We start from the raw sequence: 26286 nt of genomic DNA, 5'->3' as shown, positions 1-26286 counted from the left end.
CAAACTTGCATTTCTGGGATGAATTCCACTTGATTGTGGTGCACTATCTTTCTGATATGCTTTTGTATTTGATTTGCCAGAATTTTATTGAGAATTTTTGCATCTATGTTCATTAGAGATATTGGTCTGAAGTTTCCTTTCTTTGATGTGTCTTCATCTGGTTTTGGAATCAAGGTGATATTAGCTTCATAGAATGAGTTTAGAAGTGTTCCCTCTTTTTCTATTTCACAAAATAATTTGAAGAGTGTTGGTATTAGTTCTTCTTTGAAAATCTTGTAGAACTCAGCTGTGATCCATCTGGTCCTGGGCTTTTCTTGGTTGATAGGCTTCTGAGGGTATCTTCTATTTCATTGCTTGAAATTGATCTGTTTAACTTGTGTTTATCATCCTGATTCTGTTTGGGCAAGTCATATGACTCTAGAAATTTGTTAGTGCCCTTGATATTTTCTATTTTATTGGAGTACAAATTTTCAAGATAATTTAATTATCTTCTATATTTCTGTAGTGTCCGTTGAGATATTTCCTTTTTAGTCATGGATGTCAGTAAGTTGTGTTTTCTCTCTGATTCTCTTCATTAGCCTGGCTAAAGGGTTTATCAATTTTTTTTATTTATTTTTTCAAAGAACCAACTTTTTATTTTGTCAATTTTTTCAATTGTTTCTTTTGTTTCAATTTCACTTCTGATTTTAATTATTTCCTGTCTTCTGCTTTTATGTTGATTTGTGCTTCTTTTTCTAGGGCTTTGAGATATAATATTAGGTCATTTATTGTTGACTTTTTCTTCTTTTAAGGAATGAATTCCATGCAGTGAACTTTCCTGATAGTACTGTCTTCGTGGTGTTCCAAAGATTTGATATGCTGTATCAGTGTTCTCATTTACCTCTAAGAATTTTTTAATCTCCTCTTTGATGTCTTTTGCAACCCATTGTTCATTCAACAGCATATTATTTAGCCTCAAGATGTTGGAGTAGCTTCTATTTTTTATTTTGTCATTGATTTCTAATTTCATTTCATTATAATCTGATAGAATGCAGGGTAGTATCTCTACTTTTTTGTATTTGCTAAGAGTTGCTTTCTGGCATAGTATATGGTCTATTTTACAGAAGGATCAGTGTGCTGCTGAGAAGAAAGTGTATTCACTCATTGATGGATGAAATAGTATATATATGTCAGCTAAGTCTAAGTTATTTATTGTATTATTAAGTTCTATAGTGTCTTTGTTTAGCTTTTGTTTGGAAGATCTTTCTAGTAGTGAAAGAGGTATGTTAAAGTCACCCAGAACTATTGTGTTGTGGTCTATTTGATTCTTGAGGAGAGTTTGTTTGATGAACGTAGATGCTCCATTGTTTGCGGCATATGTGTTTATAATTGTTATGTCTTGTTGATGTATGGTTTCCTTAAACAGTATGAAAAGTCCTTTTTTTTTTATCTCTTTAGATTAACTTTGGCTTGAGGTCTACTTTATTTGGTATGAGAATGGAACCCCCTGCTTGTTTCCATAGTACATGTAAATGGTATGTTTTTTCTCAAACTTTCACCTTCAGTCTGTGGATGTCTTTTCCTATAAGATGAGTTTCTTGGAGGCAGCATGTTGTTGGGTCCTTTTTAAAAATCCAATCTGCCAGTCTATGTCTTTTGATTAATGCATTTAGCCCATTAACATTCAAGGTTATTATTTAGACATTGTTTGTATTCCCAGGCATTTTTGTTTATTTTTGGTGTTTAACTTGACATGATTTCTCCTTTGTTTTTTTTTCCTTTAGTGTAATTGTTCCCTTTGCTGATTTTCATTGTTGTTTGTCATTTCCTCCTCATGGAATATTTTGCCAAGGATGTTCTGTAGTGTAGGCTTTCTAGTTGTAAATTATTTTAACTTTTATTTATCATGGAAAGTTTTTATTTCATCTTCAAATCTAAATCTTAATTTTGCTGAATATAAGATTCTTGGTTGGCATTTATTTTCTTTCAGAGGTTGGTATATGTTGTTCCAGGATCTTCTAGCTTTCAGGGTCTGGATTGAAAAATCTGCAGATATCCTAATTGGTTTACTCCTATATGTAATCTGATTCCTTTCTCTTGTGGCTTTTGAAATTCTCTCCTTATTTTTTATGCTAGCATTTTTATTATAATTTGCCTTGGTGTGGATCTGTTGTGATTTTGTACATTTGGTGTCCTGTAAGCCTCTTTTATTTGATTTTCCAATTCTTTCTTCATGTTTGGAAAAAATTTTAAGAGCTCAAGACACCAAATATAAACTTTTAAGCCACAAAAACCACATCAAAAACCACCCATGTGCCTCACTGCTGCCCTTTTTTGCTCTTTCTGCTCCAAGGTTGGGGGTTGAGTGTAGAAAAGAGCTAAACTACACTGGGGAGAAATTTTTCTAGAATGCTGGAGTCAAAGCTCATCTGTGGCATTATATGTGGGAACTGAGTTTCTGGGCCAGGGGCTCAATTCCCACCTGTAAAGTAGAGATAATGATAGTGCGTATGCTAGAGGGCTGTTAATCAGATTGTATGAGATAATTTGTGTAAAGTGCTTAGCAATGTGCTTAGCATCAGAAAGCTCCCAATATCTCTACTATCAATTCTTGTAAAGACTTCTGCAATACCTACTTTGAACATTTTCAAAATGTAATCTGCAGGCACTTACAGGTGTCACAAGGTCAAAACTTTTCATAATAATACTAAGAATTTCTTTTTTGTTTTCACGTGTTAATATTGACTTTGAAGGTTCAAAGGCAAACTACTGAAGACCACAATGTATATGATACTATCTCACACCAAGATGGATATAGTCAAAAAGATATATACTAAAAAGTGGCAAGAATACAGAGAAGTTGGAACACTCATATCCTGCTAAGGGGGATGTACAATGGTACATCCACTTTGGAAAACAGTTTGGTAGTTCCTAAAAAAACAAACAAACATATGAATCAGTATTTTGGGTATACCTCATAAGTATACTATTAAGTATATACTCAAGATAATTGAAAACATGTATAAATTGTAATGTTCATAGCAGCATTATTCATAATAGCCCCAAAGTGAAAACAACCCTAATGTCTATGACCTGATGAAGGGTTAAACAAAATATGGTATATCCAAACAATGGAATATCAGGGTGAACAGTAATTTTGGGGTTGTCCTGTGCATTATTTGGATGTTTAGTGGCATTCCTGACTTCTCAGTTCTTTAGATGCCAGTACTAACTCTCCCCTCCAAATTGTGATTACCCAAAATAGACACTGTCAAAAATTCCCTGGGAGCAAAACCACTTCCCATTGAACACTACTGGCACAAATTAATTGTCCTTACATTCTTCCCAAATACACATCTTTTAAAATATTCTAAGTGAAAAAATACAAAATATACATAAAATACTTTTTTTAAAATTTTTTAAATTTGTTTTAATTAGTTACACATGACAGTACAATGACCTTGACATATCATACATTTGAATCAGATGGGATATAATTTCTCATTTTTCTGAATGTACAGATTGCAGAATCACATTGGTCATGCAGTCATGTATATACACCCAGCAATAATAATGTCTATTTCATTTTACTATCCTTCCTTTCCCCCCATCCCCTCTCCTCCCCTCCCCTCCCATCACTTCTCTCTACCCAATCTAAGGTTACGCTATTCTTTTTTTTTTTCACATCTTCATACATGTATTTTGTATAACAATGAGGGTCTCCTTCCATCTTCCATGCAATTCCCCTTCTCCCTCCCTTTCCCTCCCACCTCTCTTCCCTATCTAGAGCTAATCTTCTTCTCATGCTCTTCCTTCCTACCCCATTTTGAGTCACCCCCCCTTATATCAGAGAAGACATTCGGCATTTGTTTTTTGGGATTGGCTAACTTCACTTAGCATAATCTGTTCTAATAATGTCATCCATTACCCTGCAAATGCCATGATCTTGTTATTTTTTAGTGCCGAGTAATATTCCATTGTGTATAAATGCCACTTTTTTCTTTTTTTATCCATTCATCCATTGAAGGGCATCTAGGTTGGCTCCACAGTCTAGCTATTGTGAATGGTGCTGCTATAAACATTGATGTGGCTGTGTCCCTGTAGTATGCTGTTTTTAGGTCCTTTGGGTATAGAACGAGAAGAGGAATAGCTGGGTCAAATGGAGGTTCCATTCCCAGCTTTCTAAGGAATCTCCAAACTGCTTTCCAAATTGGCTGCACCAATTTGCAGTCCCACCAGCAGTGTACGAGTGTACCTTTTCCCCCCACATCCTCGCCAGCACTTGTTGTTGTTGTTTGACTTCATAATGGCTGCCATTCTTTCTGGAGTGAGATGGTATCTTAGAGTAGTTTTAATTTGTATTTCTCTGATTGCTAGTGTGGTAAGCATTTTTTCTTGTATTTGTTGATTGATTGTATATCCTCTTCTGAGAAGTGTCTGTTCAGGTCCTTGGCCCATTTGTTTATTGGGTTATTTGTTGTTTTTTTTTTTTTGGTGTTTAACTTTTTGAGTTCTTTGTATACCCTAGAGATTATATCAGATAGATACATCAGATACATCAGCTCTATCTGAAGTGTGAGGGATAAAAATTTGTTTCCAGGATGTAGGCTCCCTATTCATCTCACATATTATTTCTCTTGCTGAGAAAAAAACTTTTTAGTTTGAATTCATCCCATTTGTTGATTCTTGGTTTTAATTCTTGTGCTATAGGTGTCTTATTAAGGAAACTGGAGCCTAACCCCACGTGATGGAAATTAGGGCCAACTTTTTCTTCTATTAGACGCAGAGTCTCTGGTTTGATTCCTAGATCCTTGATCCATTTTGAATTAACTTTTGTGCATGGTGAGAGATAGGGATTCAATTTCATTTTGTTGCACATGGATTTCCAGTTTTCCTAGCACCATTTGTTGAAGATGCTATTCTTTCTCCATTGCATGCTTTTAGCACCTTTGTCTAATATAAGGTAGTTGTAATTTTGTGGGTTAGTCTCTGTATCCTCTATTCTGTACCATTGGTCTACCAGCCTGTTTTGGTGCCAGTATCATGCTGAAAAAATACAAAGTATACATAAAACACTTTTTTAAAAAAATATTTTTTTAGTTATACATGGACATAGTATCTTTATTTTGTTTATTTACTTTTATGTGGTGCTGAGGATCAAATCCAGCGTCTCCCACACGGGAGGCAAGTGCTCTACTGCTGAGCCAATATCCCAGCCGCCACATTTTTTATTTTTGGTGATGCTGGGGATTGAACCCAGGGTCTTGTTCATGTGAGACAATCACTCTACCAATTGAGTTATAGCCCCAGCTCCCTACATAAAATATTTTTGCTGCACACTAAATAATTCTTAAGTAGTGGTTATAAGCTGAAATAGCTGTTTTTTAAATTTTTTATTCTAATTTGTTATCTATGAATGCATTACAATTAATATTACACATATAGAGCACAATTTTTCATATCTCTGGTTGTAGCTGTTTTGTTTTTATCATGGAATAGTCTTTCATTAAAAGATCTATTGACATACAAATAGATTATTCAGACTAGGGTATTTGGCACACACTTTCTTGAAAATTAAGTGAAATTTTCAATTCAAGGAAAATACCTACTTATTATCATTGATATAACTGTGCTTTCAAAAATAAGAATTTTTATTTTTCAAGATTCTTCAATGAGATTGGAGTAATATTAAAAATGTGATTTTTTGATAATGTAGACACAATGTGTCAACATTTGGAAGATTTTCATAACTTAGTGAATCAATTTTGCAAATGACCAGTGTAACATATTATAAAATCATGCATGCTTTAAGAGATTTATTCAAAGTGCAACATGGACTAAGAACTTTTTTCATTTTAATTTTAACAGCTTTTTTGAGGTATAATTGAGCATAAGGTATACATGTTTTTACATATGAACACATGTATGAAACTACAACAGTCAAGATAACAAATATGAGTATCACTCCCAAAAGTTTCCCTATTTCTTTGCAATCTCTCCCTCCTGCCCTTCTCTGTTCCCCAGCAGGCTACTATTGACCTGATTTTTCTCACTCAAGTTTTGTTTACACTATTTAGAAATTAATATAAATGGGACATTATGTACTCTTTTGGGTCTGATTTCTCTCACTGATCATAATTATTTTGAGATTCATTCATGGTGTTCCATGTATCAGAAGTTTGTTTCTTTTATTCTGTGTAGTATTCCATTATGTGGATATACCATGAATTATTTATTCATTTATCTATTGATGGACTGTTATAACTATTGGCTATTGCAAACATGGTTATGAACATTTGTGTATAAATTTTTGTGCAGATATATGCTTTCGTTAGTTCTGTGTAAATACCTAGGAGACAAACAGCAGGGTCACATGTAAACATTTCCTTAACTTTTTTTTTTTTTTTAAAGAAACTGCCAAAGTGTTTTCCAAAGAAGTTGTACCAATTTACATTTCCACTGGTAGTATACATGAGTTTTAGTTGCTCCATGTTCTCACCAACACAGTCTGGTTAGTCTTTTTGGTTTTACCATTAAATAGGTAGGCAGTGGTATTTTATTGTCATTTCAATGTATATTTTCACTGATGATGTTGTGTCTTTATTTCCCACTTATAAGGTGTTTTTGGTGAAGTGTCTATGTAACTTTCTGCTCATTTGTTTATTGGGTTTTAAAAAATTATTGAGGTATGACAGTTTAAAAAAATGCACAATCTGGATACAAATTCTTTATCAGATATATGATTTGGCTTGGCTTGGCTTGTTGTTTCATCTTCTTAACAGTGTCTTTTGAGAAGAAGTACCTAATTTTGATGAAGTCCAATTTATCCTGTTTTTTTTTAATTGATAGTACTTTGGGTTTCATATCCAAGAAATTTTTGCCTAACAGAACTCCACAAATATGTTTCATGCTGTTGTAAATGGCATTTTATATTTCAATTTCAGATTTTTCTTTGCTAGCATAATACAAATACAATTTACTTTTGTATATTGCTTTTGTAACCTGTATCCTGCTCATCTATTAGTTTTGACAGCTTTTTAAAGATTCTCAGGAGAGACTTTTGTAGAATTTTCAATGTGTTATCTATAAATAAAGCCAGTTTTACTTCTTCCTTCCTGATTTGAATGTCTCCTAATTCTTTTTCTTATTACACAGGCAAAAATTCCCAGTACAATGTTGAACAGAAGTAGTGAGAACAGAAATTTTTGCTTTGTTCCAGTTCCTAGGGTGAAAGCATTCAGTTCTTCACCATTAGGAGTGATGATTTTTATAGATGCTCTCAATCAAGTTGAGGAAGTTTTCATGTAATTCTAGGAGTAGACTGGATCATTTTTTAAAAATCTTAGTTAACATGGTGAATTACATTGATTGATTTTTTTCCAATGCTAATTGAACTTTGCATTCCTTAGATAAGCCCCCATTTTTGCTCATGGTGCACTATCTTTTGTGTATTATGGTATTTACTTGTCTATTATTCTTTTGGCAGTACTGGGGATTGAACTCAGAAATGCTCTATCACAGAGCTAAAACCTCAGTCCTTTTTATTTTTTAAAAGTTCTTTTTAAAATTTATTGTTTAGTTGTAGATAAATGCAGTACCTTTATTTTATTTATTTATTTTTATGTGATGCTGAGGCTTGAACCCAGTGCCTCACGTGTGCTAGGCAAGTGCTCTACTATGAAGGTCTCACCAAGTTGCAGAGGATGGCCCTGAACTTGTGATCTTCAGCCTCCCAAGTAATCAGGATTACAGGTATGCACCACCACACTTGGCTATATTGTGCAATGTAAATAGTTAAAATTTTGTTAAGAATTTTTGCTTCTAGAGGCTGGGGCTATAGCTCAGTTGGTAGATTGCTTGCCTTCCACGCACAAGGCCCTGGGTTCAATGCCTGGCACCATGAAAAATAAAGAATTTTTGCATTTATGCTTATGAGGGATATTGGTCTAGAGTTTTCTTGTTTAATATTTAGGGTTTGGGGGTTGGCGTTGTAGATCAGTGGTAGAGCACCACTTGCCTAGCATGTGTGAGGCAGTGGGTTCGGTTCTCAGCACCACATATAAAACAAATAAATCAATAAAGTCCATCAATAACTAATAAAAATATTTAGAAAAAAATATATTTAGGGTTTGGGTATTAGAGTGATGCTTCAGAGAATAAACTGGGAAGTATTTCTTTCTTTTCAATTTTCTGGAGGATACTAAGTATAATTAAAATGTTGTCATCCTTTAAAATATACCATATTAATACCATATAACAGAGAACTGGAGTGACTCTATTACTATCAGATAAAGTACACTTTGAATAAAGAATATTAACAGGGAAGCAGAGGGCCATTTGTACATTGGATCATTTCATAGTGATAAAAAGGCCCTGGGTTTGATCCCCAGCACCACGCACACATAAAAAATTATCTAAATAACAGAATAATTACTTTTATAGAACTAAGGGTGGAACCTCATAACAACATTTAATAAAAATGGACAGAACTACAAGAAATAGAAGAAGACCCACAATCACAGTCAAATTTCTATATTTTCTTAATAATAGAATGAGAAGACAGAAAATCATGAAGAATATAGAGGATTTGAGTAAAAATATCAACCAACTTGATTTTTTATTTTATTGTACTGGGGATTGAATCAGTATTCAGAGTGCTAAGTAAGTGCTCTGCCCTGAGCTATAACCCCAGTATTTATTTTTATTTTTTTGAGACAGGGTGTCACTACATTGCCCAGGCTGGCCTCCAACTTTTGGGTTCTCCTGCCTCAGCCTCTCCAATCTCTGAAGTTTACATGCCAGCACCACTGCTAGGCTTCAACCCACTTGACTTGATTGAGATTTGTGGAATACTTCACCCAATAACTGTGGAATACACATTTACTTCAAATACACACTAAAGATTTACTAAGACTATTCTCTGGTCCGCAGAACAAATATCAGTAAATTTTAAATAATTCAAATGATGGAAAGTATATTCCCTGATCACAGTGACATTAAATTAGAAATCAATTATGAAAGATAATCAGAACCTCTTAATATCAGACCAAGTAACACACTTAAAAAGAATCCATGAGTCAAATAAGAAATCAACAGAGAAATTAGTATTTTGAAACAAGGAAAATGAAAATACAATGTATTAAGATATGTGGGATACAGCTAAGGAGTGCCTGGAGGACACTTACCCCACCAAATGTCTATATTACAGAAGAGACATCTTACATCAAGGACCTGTTTCTGTGTTAGGAAAGCAAAAAAGTAAAATTAAAACCTTAAAAACTAAAAATAATTTAAAGCATTAGAAAGGAAATAATTAACAGAAGAAATTAATTACCTAAAGAAGCAGAAAAAAAAAATTAGAGCCTAAAGGAGGCTTTGAGATCTGAGAACCGCTTTGTGATTCCTAAATCTGATAAACCTCTCCCCAGATTGGTCAGGAAAAATGACACAGATGAGGAATTCAAGGAATGAGAGGGGTCGGATTTTTTATAGGCATTACAAGGGCAATAAAGAAATATTAACAGATTCACATGAACAAATTAAAACAATTTGGATATTTTCACAAATTATTAAAGCTTACTCAAGAGGAAACAGCAATAAGAATTTATTGAATTAGTAAGTGCTAACTATTATGGTCAGAGTGCTGAATCCCGGCTTTACAGAAGCTCTCAGTTTATTGCAGAGGAGAAACAACAACTAAAGTTAATGCTGATCCAGAGGAAAGAAGTGGAGGAAAACTGGTTCATGGAAAAACTTCTCGGGGGTACAAGAATCGGCTGAAAACGTTCAACAGAACAAGAATTGCAAGCGAGCTCGGACGCACATAGGATCCACAAGACCAGGTCCTCACTCTTGCTAACTCCCAGTCTCAGGTTAGTGCCAGCTAGCTCTTTCCCACCCACTCGGCAAGCCAATGAGCAATCACCTAGGGTTTTGCGCTTGCGCATTATAGCAAAGAGCGCTTAGGAGGGGGGTAGGCGGCTGCCGGAAGTGTGACCTCTAGCGCTCGTTGGTGGTTCCCATCCGGGGTCATGTCGATCTTCCGGATATCTCTGACAGGCTTTCTAAGCCGCTTTTTCGGCGACTTTTTGGTCTTCCGCTTTTTGCCACCGCCCCCAACCCTCCACACCCTTGCGGGCCCTGCCTTTTCTTGTGTCGCTCCTCCCCTGGCAGCCGCGCTCCGGCTTAGATTGTAAGCCGGAACGGGAGCTGGGCCTAGCCATCGCACTACCACTACTACCTCCTGTGGCTCCGGCGCAGCCACGACCGAGCACGCCTGGCCGCCGCCGCTGGCTCCTGGGAACGCTTGGGCAGGCAGTTCGGGTAGGCGCTGTTGACCCCTTCTGCAAGGACACGTGTGAGTTTAGGGGGCTTCGGAGAGGGATACAGCTGTGAAGGCCCTAGTCGGGGGCGGGGCGCGTGTAACTTTCTGAAACTAGCGTTTTGTTTTGCGTGGGAGGGTCTGGCAATACCTTGTAGCTATCTTAGAATTACGGGCAGCTCCACTTTCCGGAAAATCTCAGGACCACTTCTCCAGTTTTCTTTTCCTGGAATCCTGCCCCCACGCAGCCTCCAACCTCCGCTCCCTCCCTGCCTTGTCCTCAGTCCAGAATCAAAAGAGGAAGATTGCCTTGGGACTCCTGCATGGTGTTTCAAAAGGCGGGGAAGAACTAAGGTAAATATCTAGATTAATGAACTATTTCACTTTTTGACGTGTTGTGACATTATTATGTCATATGTTCTATTGTCAGATTTCGGTGAGCTGGGTTGAAATATAGTGGAAAATTGCTGACTTTTTTGAATTGGAATGTGTGTGTGTATGTGTCGTGCTGGGGTATGAATGCAGGACCTCATGCATGCTAGCCACATCTCTAACCATAATTAACCACTTAAAAGGTATCAGTGGTAGAATGCTTGTAAGGCCCTGGGTTCTATTCTCAGTACCACATATAGATAAATGAATAAAATAAAGGTCCATCAATACCTAAAAAATATATTTAAAAAGGTATTTACCTTTTAAGACTTATAATTAAATGAGGCGAAATTGCCTCAGTTCTTCATTTTATGGGAAAATTTGCAGGTTGGCCTGATAGTAGAATACTCCCCCCCACCACCTTTTTTTTTTGGTACTGGGGATCGAACCCAGGACCTCCCACAAGTTAGGCAAGGGCTCTGTCACTGAGCTATACCCCTGGCCCTTTTGAGACTTGCCTTGCAAAGTTGCACAAACTGGTCTGGAATTTGTGATCCTCCTGCCTCAGCCTCCCAAGTCACTGTAATTACAGGTATGTACGTCCTGGCCCAGCCTTTATATATAGGATCTTTATCTCTCTCTAGGTAAGAACACAGGGGCCTGTGTCTCACAAGTTCTGGGTTATTTAGATTGTCTTGTTTTGTCTCTTTAAACTTTGTTCAAGTTAGAAGTTATTTATATTTAGATTGCACATACCAGTAGGGTGAACAGAAAAGAATCAAAGAGAAACTGCTAAACTCAAGCCAAGTTGGCAACTTACTAACATATGTTCCTTGTGTAATTTTGTGAGGAAACTGATCATAATCAATCACTAGGTTGTTTTTTTGTATGACTGGCAACATACTACTTTTGTAGATACCATATTTAGTTACCACAAGGTTTTTAAAATGTACTGATTAGCAATCATAAGATTCTTAATTTGTACTGATTAATACCCAATAATATTTAACGTTTTTAACCAATAACATTTGTTAGTATGCATAGCCCCAATTATGTCTGTCTAGAAGTGTCCTGTAATACAGAGGTTCCATGTGAAACAGGCCAGTCAGTAATTTGGAACTATGTTCTTTTTTTTTTTTAATATTTTTTTAGTTGTTGATGGACTTTATTGTCTTTATTTTTATGTGGTGCTGAGAATCGAACCCAGTGCTTCATGCATGCTAGGTGAGCACATTACCACTGAGCCACAACCCCAGCCCCTGGAACTATGTTCTTTTTTTAAAACATGAGATTCTTTTTTAACACTTGGATGGGGTTTAATTCTTAATGTAAAGGAATACTGTGTTCAGAACCTGCAAGTGATTTTGACAGTTGGTGAACAGCATTTAGGAATTGGACTTTTTCAGTTGTGAAGGATAAAGGTAGGTTTGGGAGATCAAAGGTATGGACAAGATGAACAGATAAGTTGGTTTAGCCAGTATAGTTTCAGTGTTTTTTTATATTAGGTATATTCTGTTTTCCAAATGATGAAGGAATTATGTAACCTTGAATGTTCAGTAATTTGTTGGGGGAGAGGTCAAGTTCAGGACAGAAATTCCCGATTGTAAACTAGAGAATCAAATACTATATCACTAGGAAATACTTTGTAAAATACTTTATTACTACCATATCTCATTTATGATTATTGACAAATAAGTTTGTATAATTTCCCATTAGGGAAAACTTATTTAGGAAACAATCTTTCAGGTTCTCTCCTTAATGCAAGAAAGGATAGAATGGTTTAAGAAACAGTTTAAATTTACGCAGATTATTATATTTTAAAGTTAAGGACTGACAACTTTTAAGGTAAGAAAAATAGGATACTGCCTATCCTGAATTTTATTATAAAATTTGTCATACCTATTACCACAGGTTAAGCAGAGTAATGCTTAATATAGATCATAACTACTTCGTGAACAATTTTTTCATTAAGAATATAAAGAGGAATGGGGATGTTAAATCAGTGGTAGGTGTTTGCCTAGAAGGCACAATGCCCTGGGCTCCATCATCAGCATCACAAGAGAAAAAAAAAAAAATGTATACACATACACACACACACACACACACACACACACACATATGCACGCACGCACGCATATGCACTCACACATGAAGAAAATAAAAGTTCTAAAATTTTGTAAAGTTATGGTATGGCAATGGTTTTACTTGATTTTATTCTGTCAAACTCTATATTCTACTTAAAAAAGATCTCTGGTAATATTTATAATGGATTGTAGTTTTTCCCAAATCATTGTTGAAATATTTTAGAAAAAGCAATTGAAATTCATGGGCTTTTGGTTTACTTATCTCTAGAAGGCCATGCAGGATACTTATATTGGGGAACATTGCATGCCACTGATAAATTTCCTGGGAATGACTCTCTTCACTTGAAGTCTGAATTGTTTAAGAGCCTGATTTCTGAAGAGAACCTGACAGATGCATTGTTTTCAAGGGACTGCAGAAATGTCAATTCTTATCTGGGAATTTTAGATCGTCTGAATTCTAGTTATTTTCCCTAGAGAACTTTAGGTTGTAGAATCATTTTAAACTTTTAAGCCTGGGGTGTTGGTTAATAACTTTGTAATTTGAACCACAGGACACCTTTTGACTTATATTTAGTTTGCGTTTGCTCATGTAATGGGATAGGAATAAGATAAGGTTGGTACCTAGTTCATTTTGCATCTTAAAGTCTGAAATGCACACATATAAAGACCCTATTTGGATCTAGAGGAAAAAAAATCACAAAAACCTTATAGGTATAAATAAAAGTGTCTATGTTTTAAATTCTGAACTTATTTGAATAAACCTGAAAATAGACCCCCACCTCATACTGGGGATTGAACCCAGGATCTTGCACATGCTCTCCCACAAGTTGCATTTCCAGTCTGAAAATAAAACATTTTAATTGTTTTTCTGAATACAGATTCCTTTCTTTGATTGAATCTATAGTATCTGTATTCCAACAAAATGAGATGTTAAGCAGGATGAAGTACAGTGAATTATATTTAATTTCATATCTTATTAGTCCTATGAAATAGGAATTATGTTTTGTGGGAAGTTAGGTCAGAGAATCAGAATAAAGAAGGCTGAGGTCCATCCCAAGACAAAAGATAGAACGGGAGTTAGTTGCCACAATTATTGAATGTACTTTTAATAATGGATTCCCTAGAATGCTGTTTAGCAATGTATTTGTCCACTTCCTTTGTTCAGTGAACTTCAGGGAGTAAAGGTCAGCAGATATTGATTTTCTTTCTTTTTTTAAAAAAATATCTCCTTTAACAAGAAAGTTATAGGAGAAACTTTCTTCTGCCTGCTAAGAAAAGTTGAAAAATTCTGTTTTTCTAGGGGTAATACTGTGTCTCTGGGACAAATTATAGAGTCAGGCATTGGGATAAAATTTGATGATGGTCCAGAGACTCTTGTCCATAGTTGTTGATGAACTCTGGGCTGACGAATCTCACTGTCTGTGGCCAACCTAGGGAATGTTAATCTTACAGAATTAAAGCAAAAGCAAGGACCAAGTCTATATGAATGATTTAGTAGTTTCTTCCCAGATCTTTTTTTTCCCTTCTGTTGGCTTTTCCAGTTTTTCCAACCCTCCTAGTCTCAATCTCCAGAGACATAACCATTTCATTTCTTTTAATTTGGCTACGTGTTATTTTCCTCTGTTTAAAAAAGAAAAAAAATTCCATAGCTCATTATTTTGATTTACTTTTACTGAAAATGAAGATTTAGCATCTTTTTGTATCTTTTGTTACCCTCCACATTAGTATGTATACAAAAATTACTATATATATATACACATACACACAACATAATAAATCTAATATATAAATGCAGTATATAATAAATAATGTATAACAAATGATCACTTTTTGCTTAAATCAGTGTATTTAGTGATTAGATTATTATAAGAACTGAGTATGAATATATTTCCTTTTTTATATTACCTTTAAAGTGTTTTTCTGTAGTTTATTTTTAATTAGGTGCTTTTCTATATTTCTATAATTATTTCTGCCCTGTTAGCTGAACTCTCTGATCAAATATATCAGATAATCTACCAGCTAAATTTTTTTTTCTTTGAATATTTCTAAAACCTTCCATCCTCCTGCTCTAATTTTGAGCTATGAGCTTTCTTTTAACATCATCTTAGAAATTTACTTTGTTTCTGCCCTTTCTTGCATCAGGTTTTCTTTTTCTTTTTATTCTACATGTTGAAAAACATTTTTATTCTTGCTTGCATGGATAGTATAGCTGAGTATAGAATTACATCTTAAGGGCATTGAAGGCATTAGTCTATATCTTGTAGTTTCTATTGTTGCTTTGGGGAAGTTGAAAGGCATTTTGATTCCCAGCTTTTTTTGTTTGTTTGTTTACTTTAACATTTTCCTCCTCTGGAATATTTTTTTAAAAAATGTTTTTAGATGTAGGTGGACACAATAGTTTTTTTTTTTTTTTTTAGTTGTTAATGGACCTTTATTTTACTTATTTGTATGTGGTGCTGAGAATCAAACCCAGTGCCTCATACATGCCAGGCAAGCGCTCTACCATGGAGCACAATCCCAGCCCTCCTCTGGAATATTATGAACTGTATTTTCCTGATAGTCTGAAATTTTATCACAATAACTTTGATTTGTATTTCTTTTATTGTCGTTTGTATTTATTGGATTCTTTTAATCTAGGGAATAATTATATTTTGAAAAACATACCCAGTCCTGGGTATATTTTGATTTTATTTGTTTGGTAATTTCCTTCTTTATATTTTTTCTGTTCCTCCTGGATCTTATATTAATAATGTTGGATATTGGATCACATAGTTTGATTTTCTTTTCTTTCCTGTTGACCTGCCTCTTTTCTGTCACTACCAATTTTTCCTTTTTGTTTTATTTAAAAAAAAATTTTTTTATTTGTTTATTTCTTGTGGTACTGGGGATTGAACCCAGGACACCCTACCACTGAGTTATATCCCTAACTCTTTCTCAATATTTTATTTTGAGACTGGGTCTCCTTAAATTTCCCTGGGCTGGTCTTGAATTTGCATTCCTGCCTCAGTCTCCTGAGTAGCTGGGATTACAGGTTTCTGCCACTGTGCTGGCTTTTTTTTTTTTTTTTTTGGTGTGTTGTGTGTGCGTGACAGTGTTTCTGTTTATATTCACAGTTCCTTTTTTGTCTTTTTTTTTTTTTTCCTTTCTTTCTCCCCTTTTGGTGATTTATGAATGTCTGTTTTGAGAGTTACTGGAAGTCTATATGGAAGCTCTATATTATAGGTGGGGCCTGTTAACTACTAAGCTTCTGTGTAGGTTGATCAAGTACTACAGCAAGCTTGGCTTTTCCTTGGTGGACACCAATTATGCTATAATTTTTCTTGTTACTATGTTATATAGTTTCTCTCTGGTTTTGTTCAGATAAGTTTTTTTTTTTTTTTTAATTGCTTGCTTTGGGAAGGTGACCTGGGGTCCCATTTTTACTTTGTACATTTTATTGAATACTTGTTTTTGGTTTGTTTCCTTACCCTACCCTTTTGTAAGACTAGTCTTGCTGGATCAGTCACTGCAGAGAATAAATATCAAATTCTCTGCCTGGGTCAGTAAAAGGTTCTGATTTCCTTATGTAGTTTTTCCATGTTCCTGTGGAACAAAGCCCTCTTATTGGAAATCTTTTGTAAAAATTATGTAGACTTTGAAAGGAATCTCAGAATTTAAAAAATTGCTGGGTGGTATAAATTCCTTCCCTTGTTTCATCAGATTTGTAAGATCCAAATCCTAGGAATCAAGTTGTCATATGATGGCTTACACTTTTGTATGAATTGCATTGAGAATAAATGTAAAAATCTCTGAGATTTCATTAAATATCTGTCTTGAATGATTCCTTTGTTATTATTGTATGTGGTAATAACTTGATTTTTAAAGAGATGTGTTGATATTGGATAAACCCATCAGAAAATTAGAAATATGCATATATTTTACATATATTATTTGAATAATGTGGTTAATCTAGGTGTGGTTAAAATTCATTATAAGTTTCTTTGTTACTGAGTGTAGTACTTAAGAGACCTATTCAAACTTTTAAAAATAAATGTAAATGAAATTAATAACTTGGTAATATTTGTTTTTTTTATTAAATGTTTTATTTTTAAATTTAATTGTCTTAAACAGCAGGTAATAGTTATCAAAGCATTCATTATCTTTTAAGCTATAATAATTTAGTATTGTCTTTTTAAATTATTCTAGGAAAGGAATACATGTTCACTTTCAGTGAACAGGAGCATGTTCCCAAACTCAATTTTGGGTCGCCCGCCATTCACTCCAAATCAACAACAACATAATAACTTCTTTGCCCTGTCACCAGCTCTTTATTCACACCAGCAGCTTATAGATGCACAGTTCAATTTTCAGAATGCAGAGTAAGTATGTTGCTATTTTGGTCCATGTTGTTATGTATTATTTTCTATTTGACATAAACCCTTTTTAGGTGAAATAGTTCATGGTAGAGAAAATGTTATTATTTTCTTTTGATCAGTGAAGTATTTAGTTTTCTGAAATTGGTTTTTGTTTTTAAGGAAAAAATAAGTGTATTTATATTGTTCTTTCTTTGTTTTTGGTAGCTTGTCTAGAGCTGTGTCATTACAGCAGCTGACATATGGAAATGTCAGTCCAATACAGACCTCAACATCCCCATTATTTCGAGGAAGGAAGTAAGTACTTCTTAGTTATGTTAAGAGAAAATGTCAGTATTGTCTGAGAACTGTGTAATGATTTATCTTATATAAAACTGTATGGTTATTCTGTCCTAGATTTTTTACTGGGACCTGTGCAATCAGATCAGTAGATCAGTAACAGAATTTAAAACTTTTTGTGTGTTTAAAGTTTTTTAGGGATACTTTAATTTATTACTGACATTATAAATAGATGAAATGAAGCTATATTTTTTTAGAAAACTACTTCTTAGTTGAGATTTTTAGCCAAATCACATGGTCTTCTGTATTTATGCTAGGGTTGCCACAGTGAATTATTACAGACTGATACTGAATGGCTTAAAAAACCAGAAATTTATTTTCTCACAATTCTGGAAGCTAGAAGTCCAGATTATGGTATCAGTAAGGTTGGTTTCTTCTGGACCCTCTTTGGTTTGTAAACTACTCCCTCACTATGTCCTCATGTGCTTATCCCTTTGTGCCCTAAATACTCTTAAATACACCAATCATCTTTAGGACCTATCCTAAAGACTCCATTTTAACTTAATTACCTCTTTAAGGGCCCTATCTCCGAACATGGTCATATTCTGAAATACTGAGGATTAGGATTTTGACCTTTGAATTTCAAGAGGACATAGTTTAGCTCATCATACTTTTATTTCTTTTCTTTTTAAAAAAATGTTTGTTTATTTATTTATTTATATATTTATTTTAATTGTAGTTGGAAACAATACCTTTATTTTATTTATTTTTATGTGGTGTTGAGTATTGAACTCGGGGCCCTGCCCGTGGTAGGCGATCGCTCTATTGCTGAGCCACAATCCCAGCCCAATACTTTTATTTCTAATAAAGTTTTTAATGTTCTTTGATTTATACAGGCAAGATTATATAATAGAAAATATAGTAAACATTTCTGTATGACATAAAGCTTTCTAAAGACCTTTCTTCTTTCCCCCTCTCCTTCTCTCTCTTCCTTCCTCCTTCTTCCTTCCTCCTCTCTCTTCCTCCTTCCCCTCCTCCCCATTTTTTCTTTCCTTCTTCCCTTCACCTTTGTGCTGGGGATTGAACCTAGAGTCTTATCTCATGCTAGATAAGTGCTCTGTCACTGAACTATTTCCTCAGTCCTGATTATTTTCTTCATCAAAGTTTTGATGCATTTGTTTCTTTCTGCTTCTTTTGCTTCTGATCACCACACTTTTTTTCTGGATCCTAATGAAAGAAAATTATTAACAGCATGTTACTTCATCCCAAAACATGTCAGCTTTTTCCTTCTAAAAATAAATATATTCTCTATAACCAAAATACATTGATCCTGCCCAAGAAACTTATATTAATACAATACTCATATCTGAGGTAGAGTTCATTTTCAGATATCTTCAGTTGTCTAATATCTTTATGGCTTATACGGAAGTATCTCTTAATTTGGTCTGTCTTGTTGATACATAGGCATATTTGAAGAGCCCTTTTAAAAACCTTCACTTAATCTTATCCTTTTTGTGTTAGAGTTTAGATGTTTGGTTATTAGTGATTGCATAAATAAAAATGTTCTATAAAGTTTTCACCGCTGAACTGGGTGAGGTGGCACACGCCTGTAATCCCAGTGGCTCAGAAGGCTGAGGCAAAAGGATTGTGCGTTCAGAGCCAGCCTCAGCAATGGTGAAGCACTAAGCAACTCAGTGAGACCCTGTCTTTAAATAAAATACAAAATAGGGCTAGGGATATGGCTCAGTGGTTGAGTGCCCCTGAGTTCAATCCCTGGTACCAAAAAAAAAAAGTTTTCACTGCTGAGATGAAACATAGAAATAGTCCAAATGCAGGAGAATAATAGCTCTAATATATACCTGTAGTTTTTTTTCTATATCTATTATTACTACTCATTTTTCTAAGATGAAGAGGTATTTTTTTCTGCTGAAAACTTAATATGGAGCTAATAATGTAGCTTTATTTAAAGAATCATAATGTTGTGATGATCTATTAGGATATTTATATGTTTTAATTGTTTTCTATTGTCAGAAAGTTGTATCTGTAATCACTAAGGTATATTGCTTGTTTCCAGGAGACTAAGCGATGAAAAAAACCTTCCTCTTGACGGTAAACGGCAGCGTTTCCATTCACCCCACCAAGAGCCAATTGTAGTCAACCAGATAGTGCCTTTATCAGGTGAACGAAGATACTCGATGCCGCCATTGTTTCATACGCCCTATGTACCAGATATAGTCAGATGTGTTCCACCTTTTCGAGAAATACCATTTTTAGAACCTAGAGAAATCCCATTGCCTGAGGCCAAAGATAAGGTAAGAATAATGCCGATTTTAGTTTTGTCTTTGGAAATTTAATATAAATAATGTATTAAAAGAAGCTGTTTAAAGTACTTTTCATCCCAATTTTCTAAGTATTACTTTGAATTTTGTTTGCTATTTTATCTATGTCATCAGGGAATCAGATTTTCCCTGATTTATCAAAATTTGGAATGAGAGCCTAAAACACTTGATTTTATAGTTTAAACTCTTGTTACTTGTTCTTATTTACAGAAAAATTAGTTTTTCATATGATTATTGTAATACAGTGTTAAAAAGCACTTTCTTTTAGAATATTTGTGTTTATTATAAGGTTTTTAATTGTCAAAAATAAAGAATTCAGGAGTCTCTGAGGAAGTAATACATTCAAAGTAATATGATCAACGGGCTGGGGATGTGGCTCAAGCAGTTATCCCGCTTGCCTGGCATGCGTGCGGCCTGGGTTCGATCCTCAGCACCACATACAAATAGAGATGTTGTGTCCGCCAAAAACTAAAAAATAAAATTAAAAATATTAAAAAATTCTCTCTCTCTCTTAAAAAAAAAAAGATCAAAGTAATATGATCAAAAGAGACAACGAAAATATTTGTAAAAATCTTTCAGGTAAAATGAAATGTAACTATTTAAATAATAATTCTTGGAAATTGACATTGTCAGCATTGGGAAGTTATTTAATACTCAATAGTAGAAGTGTATCATATTTAGTTAAAGGTTACAAAAAAAACTTCTAGGTAATTGTGAAAGGTTTATTATGAAATATCTTTGCCCTTGTGGATTTTCTATGGCTTATACTTGATGTTTTTCAAAGCTACTCCTTTTGGACATTTGTAGGCTAAGGAGAAAGAGCCCAGAGAGTGTAGTGACTTTGCTTTACTCATTTTTGGGTTCCTAGCAACCAGTGCAGGTCTGGAACATAGAAAATGGCAGGTCAAAAAAGCAACATCTGCTTCATTTCTTCTTTGGGCTGCTTTTTAATTTTCTATCTTTCTTTGAGTTATGATGATACCATAAAATTTACCCTTTCATATGTACAATTTGGTGGTTTTTAGTATATTCACAAAGTTCTGCAACCATCACCACCAACTAATTTCAAAACATTTCATCACTCCCCAGAGAAACCTTGTACCAAGTAGCAGTCAGTCCCCTATCTGTCATCCCCACCACTTCTTCCCATGCCTACAAAAACTACTATTTTCCTTGTGGAATTGTCTATTCTAGACATTCCATATAAGTTGACGAATACAATATATGGCCATTTGTGTCTATTTTTACTTGGCATAATGGTTTTGGGATTTATCCATTTTGTAGCATCTATCAGTACCATATTCCTTTTTATATTTGAATAATATTCCATTTTGTGCTTATCATCTTTTGTTAATACATTTGTTAATTGATTAATTTTTAGGTTTTTATTTTTTGGCTGTTATGAATAATGCTGATGTGAATATATTTGTACACATTTTTATATGAATATATTTATTTTTATTTCTCTTAGGTGTATACCTGGGCATAAAATTGTTGGTATATGGTAATTCTTTGTGTAACTTTTTTTTTTTCCTGTCAGTGCTAGGGGTAGAACCAAGGGCCTTGCATATGCCAGGCAAATACTCTATCACTGAGCTATATCCTCAGTCCTATATTTAACTCTTTGAGGATCAGCCACAGTATTTTCTTAAGTGCTTGCACAATTTTAGATTCCAATTGCAGCGTACAAGTGTTCTGCTTTCTTCCTATCCTTGCCCATGTTTGTGACACTTGTTATTGTCTTTTTCATTTTGTTTGTTTTTGGTAGTGAGCCAGGGGCTTGGGCATGTTAGGTAAGCTCTCTACCATTGAACTATATCCTACATCCCAGCCTTGTCTTTTTTAGTATAGCCATGTTAGTGGGTGTGAGATGATATCTTGTGAATGTTTTTCTTCAATACTGCCAATTGAACCCACGCCCTTGTACATGCTAGGCAAGCATTCTACCACTGAGCTACATCTTCAGACCTTCTCATTGTGATTTTGATTTGCATCTTCCTAATGATTAATGTTGTTGAACATCTTATCATTTGCTTGTTGGATATTTGGATGTCTTGTTTGGAGAAATGTCTTTTCAGATTGTTTGCACATTTTTAAATTGGGTTGTTTTTATTGTTTAGTTAAAGAGTTTTTATTTTCTAAATATCAGACCATTATCAGGTATATGATTTGCAAATATTTTGTTTCTTTCTTGATTTGTCTTTTAACTTTCTTGTTGGTAACTTTAAAGGACAGAATCTTTTCATTTGCAGTTCAGTTAATTTGTTTTTATTTATTTGCTTGTGCTACTAGTATTGAATCTAAGAATCCATTGCTTAATCTACGTAATGAAGCATAATGCTGTTCTGAGATTTTTATAGTTCTATTTCTTTTTCCTTTCTTTTAGGTACCAGGGATTGAACTTAGGTGGCACTTACCCACTGAGCCACATCGCCAGCCCTATTTTGTATTTTATTTAGAGACAGGGTTTCACTGAGTTGCTTAGCGCCTCACTTTTTTGCTGAGGCTGGCTTTGAACTTGCAATCCTCCTGTCTCAGCCTCCCAAGCTGCTGAGATTACAGGTGTATGCTACTGTCCCTGGCTAGTTCTATTTCTTATATTTAGAAATTAATACATTTTGAGTTAATTTTTGTGTATGATATAAAGTAGGTGGTTCAGCTTTATTCTTTTGCTGTTAGTCCACTTGTCCCAGCACTATATATTGAAAAAACTATTCTCCTGTACATTTCTTCCTTTAAGATAAAGTAGAACCAGTGGGAGAGAGGAAAAAGCAAAATGAAATGAGAAAAGACCAACTTGGGATGTTTTGGTGCTCTTTCTTCCTTCCTCTTTCCCCATTCTTTCTCCCTTCTTTGCTTTCTCATTTTAAAGAAATTTATGATGCTATAATGTGAAAACGTATGGTAGAAGCAATTTATTTACTAGTTCTAGAAGCAAATCTGTTAATTTTTTTGAATGAATATATAAACATAGACTATATATGGGTTTTTAGTATATAGACTATATATGGATTTTTAGTATATGTATGTCCCTAGGACCTTTTTTAAAATTTATTTATTCCTATTTGTTATATATGACTGCAGAATGTAATTCATTTTATATTACACATATAGAGCACAATTTTTCAAGTCTCTGGTTGTATACAAAGTACTTTCACACCATTCATGTCTTCATACATGTACTTAGGGTAATGATGTCTAACTTATTCTACTGTCTTTCATATCCCCATGCCTCCTCCCATCCCTTCCCTCCCCTTTGCCCTAAAGGTTCTCCATTCCTCTCCATGCTCCACCCTGCCCCATTTTGAGTCAGCATCCTCATATCAAAGAAAACATTTGGCCTTTGTATTTTTAGGATTGGCTTATTTCACTTAGCATTATATTCTCCAACTCCATCCATTTACCTGCAAGTGCCATGATTTTATTCTCTTTTAATGCTGAGTAATATTCCATTGTGTATATATATACTAAATTTTCCCTTTCCATTCATTTACTGAAGGGCATCTGGGTGGTTCCACAATTTAGCTATTGTGAATTATTCATTATTACATTGATGTAGCTGTGTTCCTGTAGCATGCTGCTTTTAAATTCTTTGTGTATAAACTGAGGAGTGGGATAGCTGGGTCGAATGGTGGTTCCCTTCCAAGTTTTCCAAGGAATCTCCATACTGCTTTACAGATTGGCTACACTAATTTGAAGTCCCACTAGCAATGTATGAGTGTGCCTTTCCCCCACATTCTCGCCAATACTTACTGTTGTTTGTATATATAATAGCTGCCATTTCTGACTGAAGTGAGATGAAATCTTAGTTTTGATTTGCATTTCTCTAATTGATAGAGATGTTGCACATTTTTTCATATATTTGTTGATTGATTGTATATCATCTTCTGAGAAGTGGTTTTTTTTTTTGGTGTTAAGTTTTTTGAGTGCTTTATATATCCTATAGATTAGTGCTCTGATGTGCTTTGTTCCCATTCTGTAGGCTCTCTATTCACCTCACTGATTGTTTCTTTTGCTGAGAAGAAGCTTTTTAGTTTGAATCCATCCCACTTATTGATTATTGATTTTAATTCTTGTGCTATAGGAGTCTTGTTAAGGAAGTCAGGGCCTAATCTGACATGATGAAGATTTGGGCCTACTTTTTTTTCTATTAGGCACAAGGTGTCTAGTTTAATTCCTAGGTCCTTGATCCACTTTGAGTTGAGTTTTGTGCATGGTGAGAGATAGAAGTTTAATTTCATTTTGTTACATATGGATTTCCAGTTTTCCCAGCACCATTTGTTGAAGAGGCTTTCTTTTCTCCAATGTATGTTTTTGGTGCCTTTGTCTAACATGAAATAACTGTATTTATGTGGGTTTGTCTCTGTGTCCACTATTCTGTACCATTGGTCTACAGGTCTGTTTTGGTGCCAATACCATGTTTTTTTTTGTTGTTGTTGTTTCTGTTGCTCTGTAGTATAAAGTCTGGTATAGTAATGCCACCAGCTTCACTCTTCTTGTTAAAGATTGCTTTGGCTATTCTGGGTCTCTTATTTTTTCAGATGAATTTCATGGCTGCTTTTTCTATTTCTATGAGGAATGTCATCAGGATTTTGATTGGAATTGCATTGAATCTATATAGGCTTTTGGTAATATGGTCATTTTGACAATATTAATTCTGCCTATCCAAGAACAAGGTGGATCTTTCCATCTTCTAAGGTGTTTTTTGATTTCTCTCTTTAGGGTTCTGTAGTTTTCATTGTAGAGGTCTTTTACCTCTTTTGTTCAGTTGATTCCCAAGTATTTAATTTTTTTTTTTTTTTTGGTGGCTATTGTAAATGGGGTCGTTTTTCTAGTTTCTCTTTCAGAGGATTTGTCACTGATGTACACAAATGCCTTTGATTTATGGGTGTTGATTTTATATTCTCCTACTTTGCTGAATTTATTTACTAGTTCTAGAAGATTTCTGGTGGAATTTTTTGGGTCTTCTAGCTATAGAATCATATTGCCAGCAAATAGTAATAATTTGAGTTCTTTTCCTATCCGTATCTCTTTAATTTTTTTCGTCTAATTGTTCTGGCTAGAGTTTTAAGAACCATGTTAAATAGAAGTGGTGAAAGAGGGCATCCCTGTCTTGTTCCAGTTTTTTAGAGGGAATGCTTTCAATTTTTCTCCATTTAGAATGATGTTGGCCTGGGGCTTAGCATAGATAGCTTTTACAATGTTGAGAAATGTTCCTGTTATTCCTAATTTTTCTAGTGTTTTGAACATGAAAGGGTGCTGTATTTTGTCGTGCTTTTCTGCATCTATTGAGATGATCATAGGATTCTTTAAGTGTATTGATGTGGTGAATTACATTTATTGAGTTCTGTATATTGAACCAAACTTGCATCCCTGAGATGAACCTCACTTGATCGTGGTACACTATCTTTTTGATATGCTTTTGTATTTGATTTTCCAGAATTTAATTGAGAATTTTTGCATCTGTATTCATTAGAGATATTGGTCCGAAGTTTTCTTTTTTTGATGTGTTTTGGTCTGGTTTTGGAACCAGGGTGTTATTGGCCTCATAAAATGTGTTTGGAAATGTTTCCTGTTTTTTAATTTCATGAAATAGTTTGAGGGGTATTGATGTTAGTTCTTCTTTAAAAGTCTTGTAGAACTCAGCTGTGTATTCATCTGATAGGGCCTGTTTTTTAAATGAGGTTTGTTATGTATAGATACTGTACATTCTCTATATTTGTGCATGTATTTATGTATTTATAGTTAATTATTAGAACTAACCTAATAGTTCTGGATATGGAGTAGGCATACTCTGAATCTCAGTAAATTTAACAACATAAAATTCACATTAATCAGTATAACTCATCTGGTGAAATGTGATTCCTATCACACTTTACTTGGTTACATAGGAAAAGATTATTCTACATGTAATGTTTTTGCAATTAAGCATTTATTTCAGAGAGAGAGATTTTGCGGTTGTATCTTTTTCTTTGAATGCTATTTTTTTCCTTCCTAATTGTGGGAGAAAGAAAGCAAGGTTCAGTGGTCATTCTTTAAGTGACCATTTTTTTTTTTTTAAAGAAAGCTAATGTTTATTAATGACTCTTCTAGGCATTCTACTCATGCTATATCATTTAGTCTATTCAGCCACCCTTTGACATGAGTATTATCCTAATTTATTGAGGTTCAGAAAGCTAAATAACTTATTCAAGGTTATACTTACTAAGTGACAAAACTGAGATTTGACCCTTGTCTCCAAAAGAAAAAATAAAAAAGAAAAAGAGGAGGAACTTAAGATGCTTAAAATGAAGAGTAGGGAGATGACATTCTCAGACCTCCCCTGTTACGGTTTGTATATGAGTTGTCCTCCAAAAGCTTACATGTGAGAAAATGCAAGAAGGTACAGAGGAGAAATGATTGGGTTGTGACAGTCTTAACCCAATCAGTGAATTAATCCCCTGATAGGGCTTAACTGTGGTAATTGAAGTGGTAGGGTGTGGCTGAAGGAGGTAGGAATTGGGGTGTGGCTATGGGGTATATATTTTGTATCTGAAGAGTGGAGTCTCTCTCTTTGCTTC

The 26286-nt window shown here is 34.5% G+C and overlaps 1 protein-coding gene across 5 annotated transcripts in view; it reads left to right on the top strand.

Moving 5' to 3' along the window:
• The first annotated feature begins 9998 nt into the window (after positions 1–9998).
• Tent2 (terminal nucleotidyltransferase 2) overlaps positions 9999–26286 on the top strand; it is a 62212-nt gene continuing 45924 nt past the window's right edge. For 2 of the 5 annotated variants that reach the window (XM_071612465.1, XM_027927811.2), the window contains exons 1-5: positions 9999–10302; positions 10585–10654; positions 16942–17114; positions 17316–17405; positions 19462–19699. In XM_071612465.1, the coding sequence (XP_071468566.1) occupies positions 16978–17114; positions 17316–17405; positions 19462–19699 (465 nt within the window). In that variant the 5' untranslated portion in view covers positions 9999–10302; positions 10585–10654; positions 16942–16977. Of the gene's footprint in view, positions 10337–10548; positions 10655–16941; positions 17115–17315; positions 17406–19461; positions 19700–26286 lie in introns of all 5 variants that reach the window. The other 3 variants (XM_027927810.2, XM_071612464.1, XM_027927808.2) reach the window with 3 other exon arrangements.

Source organism: Marmota flaviventris, chromosome 5 (assembly GCF_047511675.1).
Source record: "Marmota flaviventris isolate mMarFla1 chromosome 5, mMarFla1.hap1, whole genome shotgun sequence".
NCBI lineage: Eukaryota > Metazoa > Chordata > Mammalia > Rodentia > Sciuridae > Marmota > Marmota flaviventris.
Note: the sequence above shows the minus strand (reverse complement) of the source record. Positions and strands in the feature narration are given on the sequence as shown.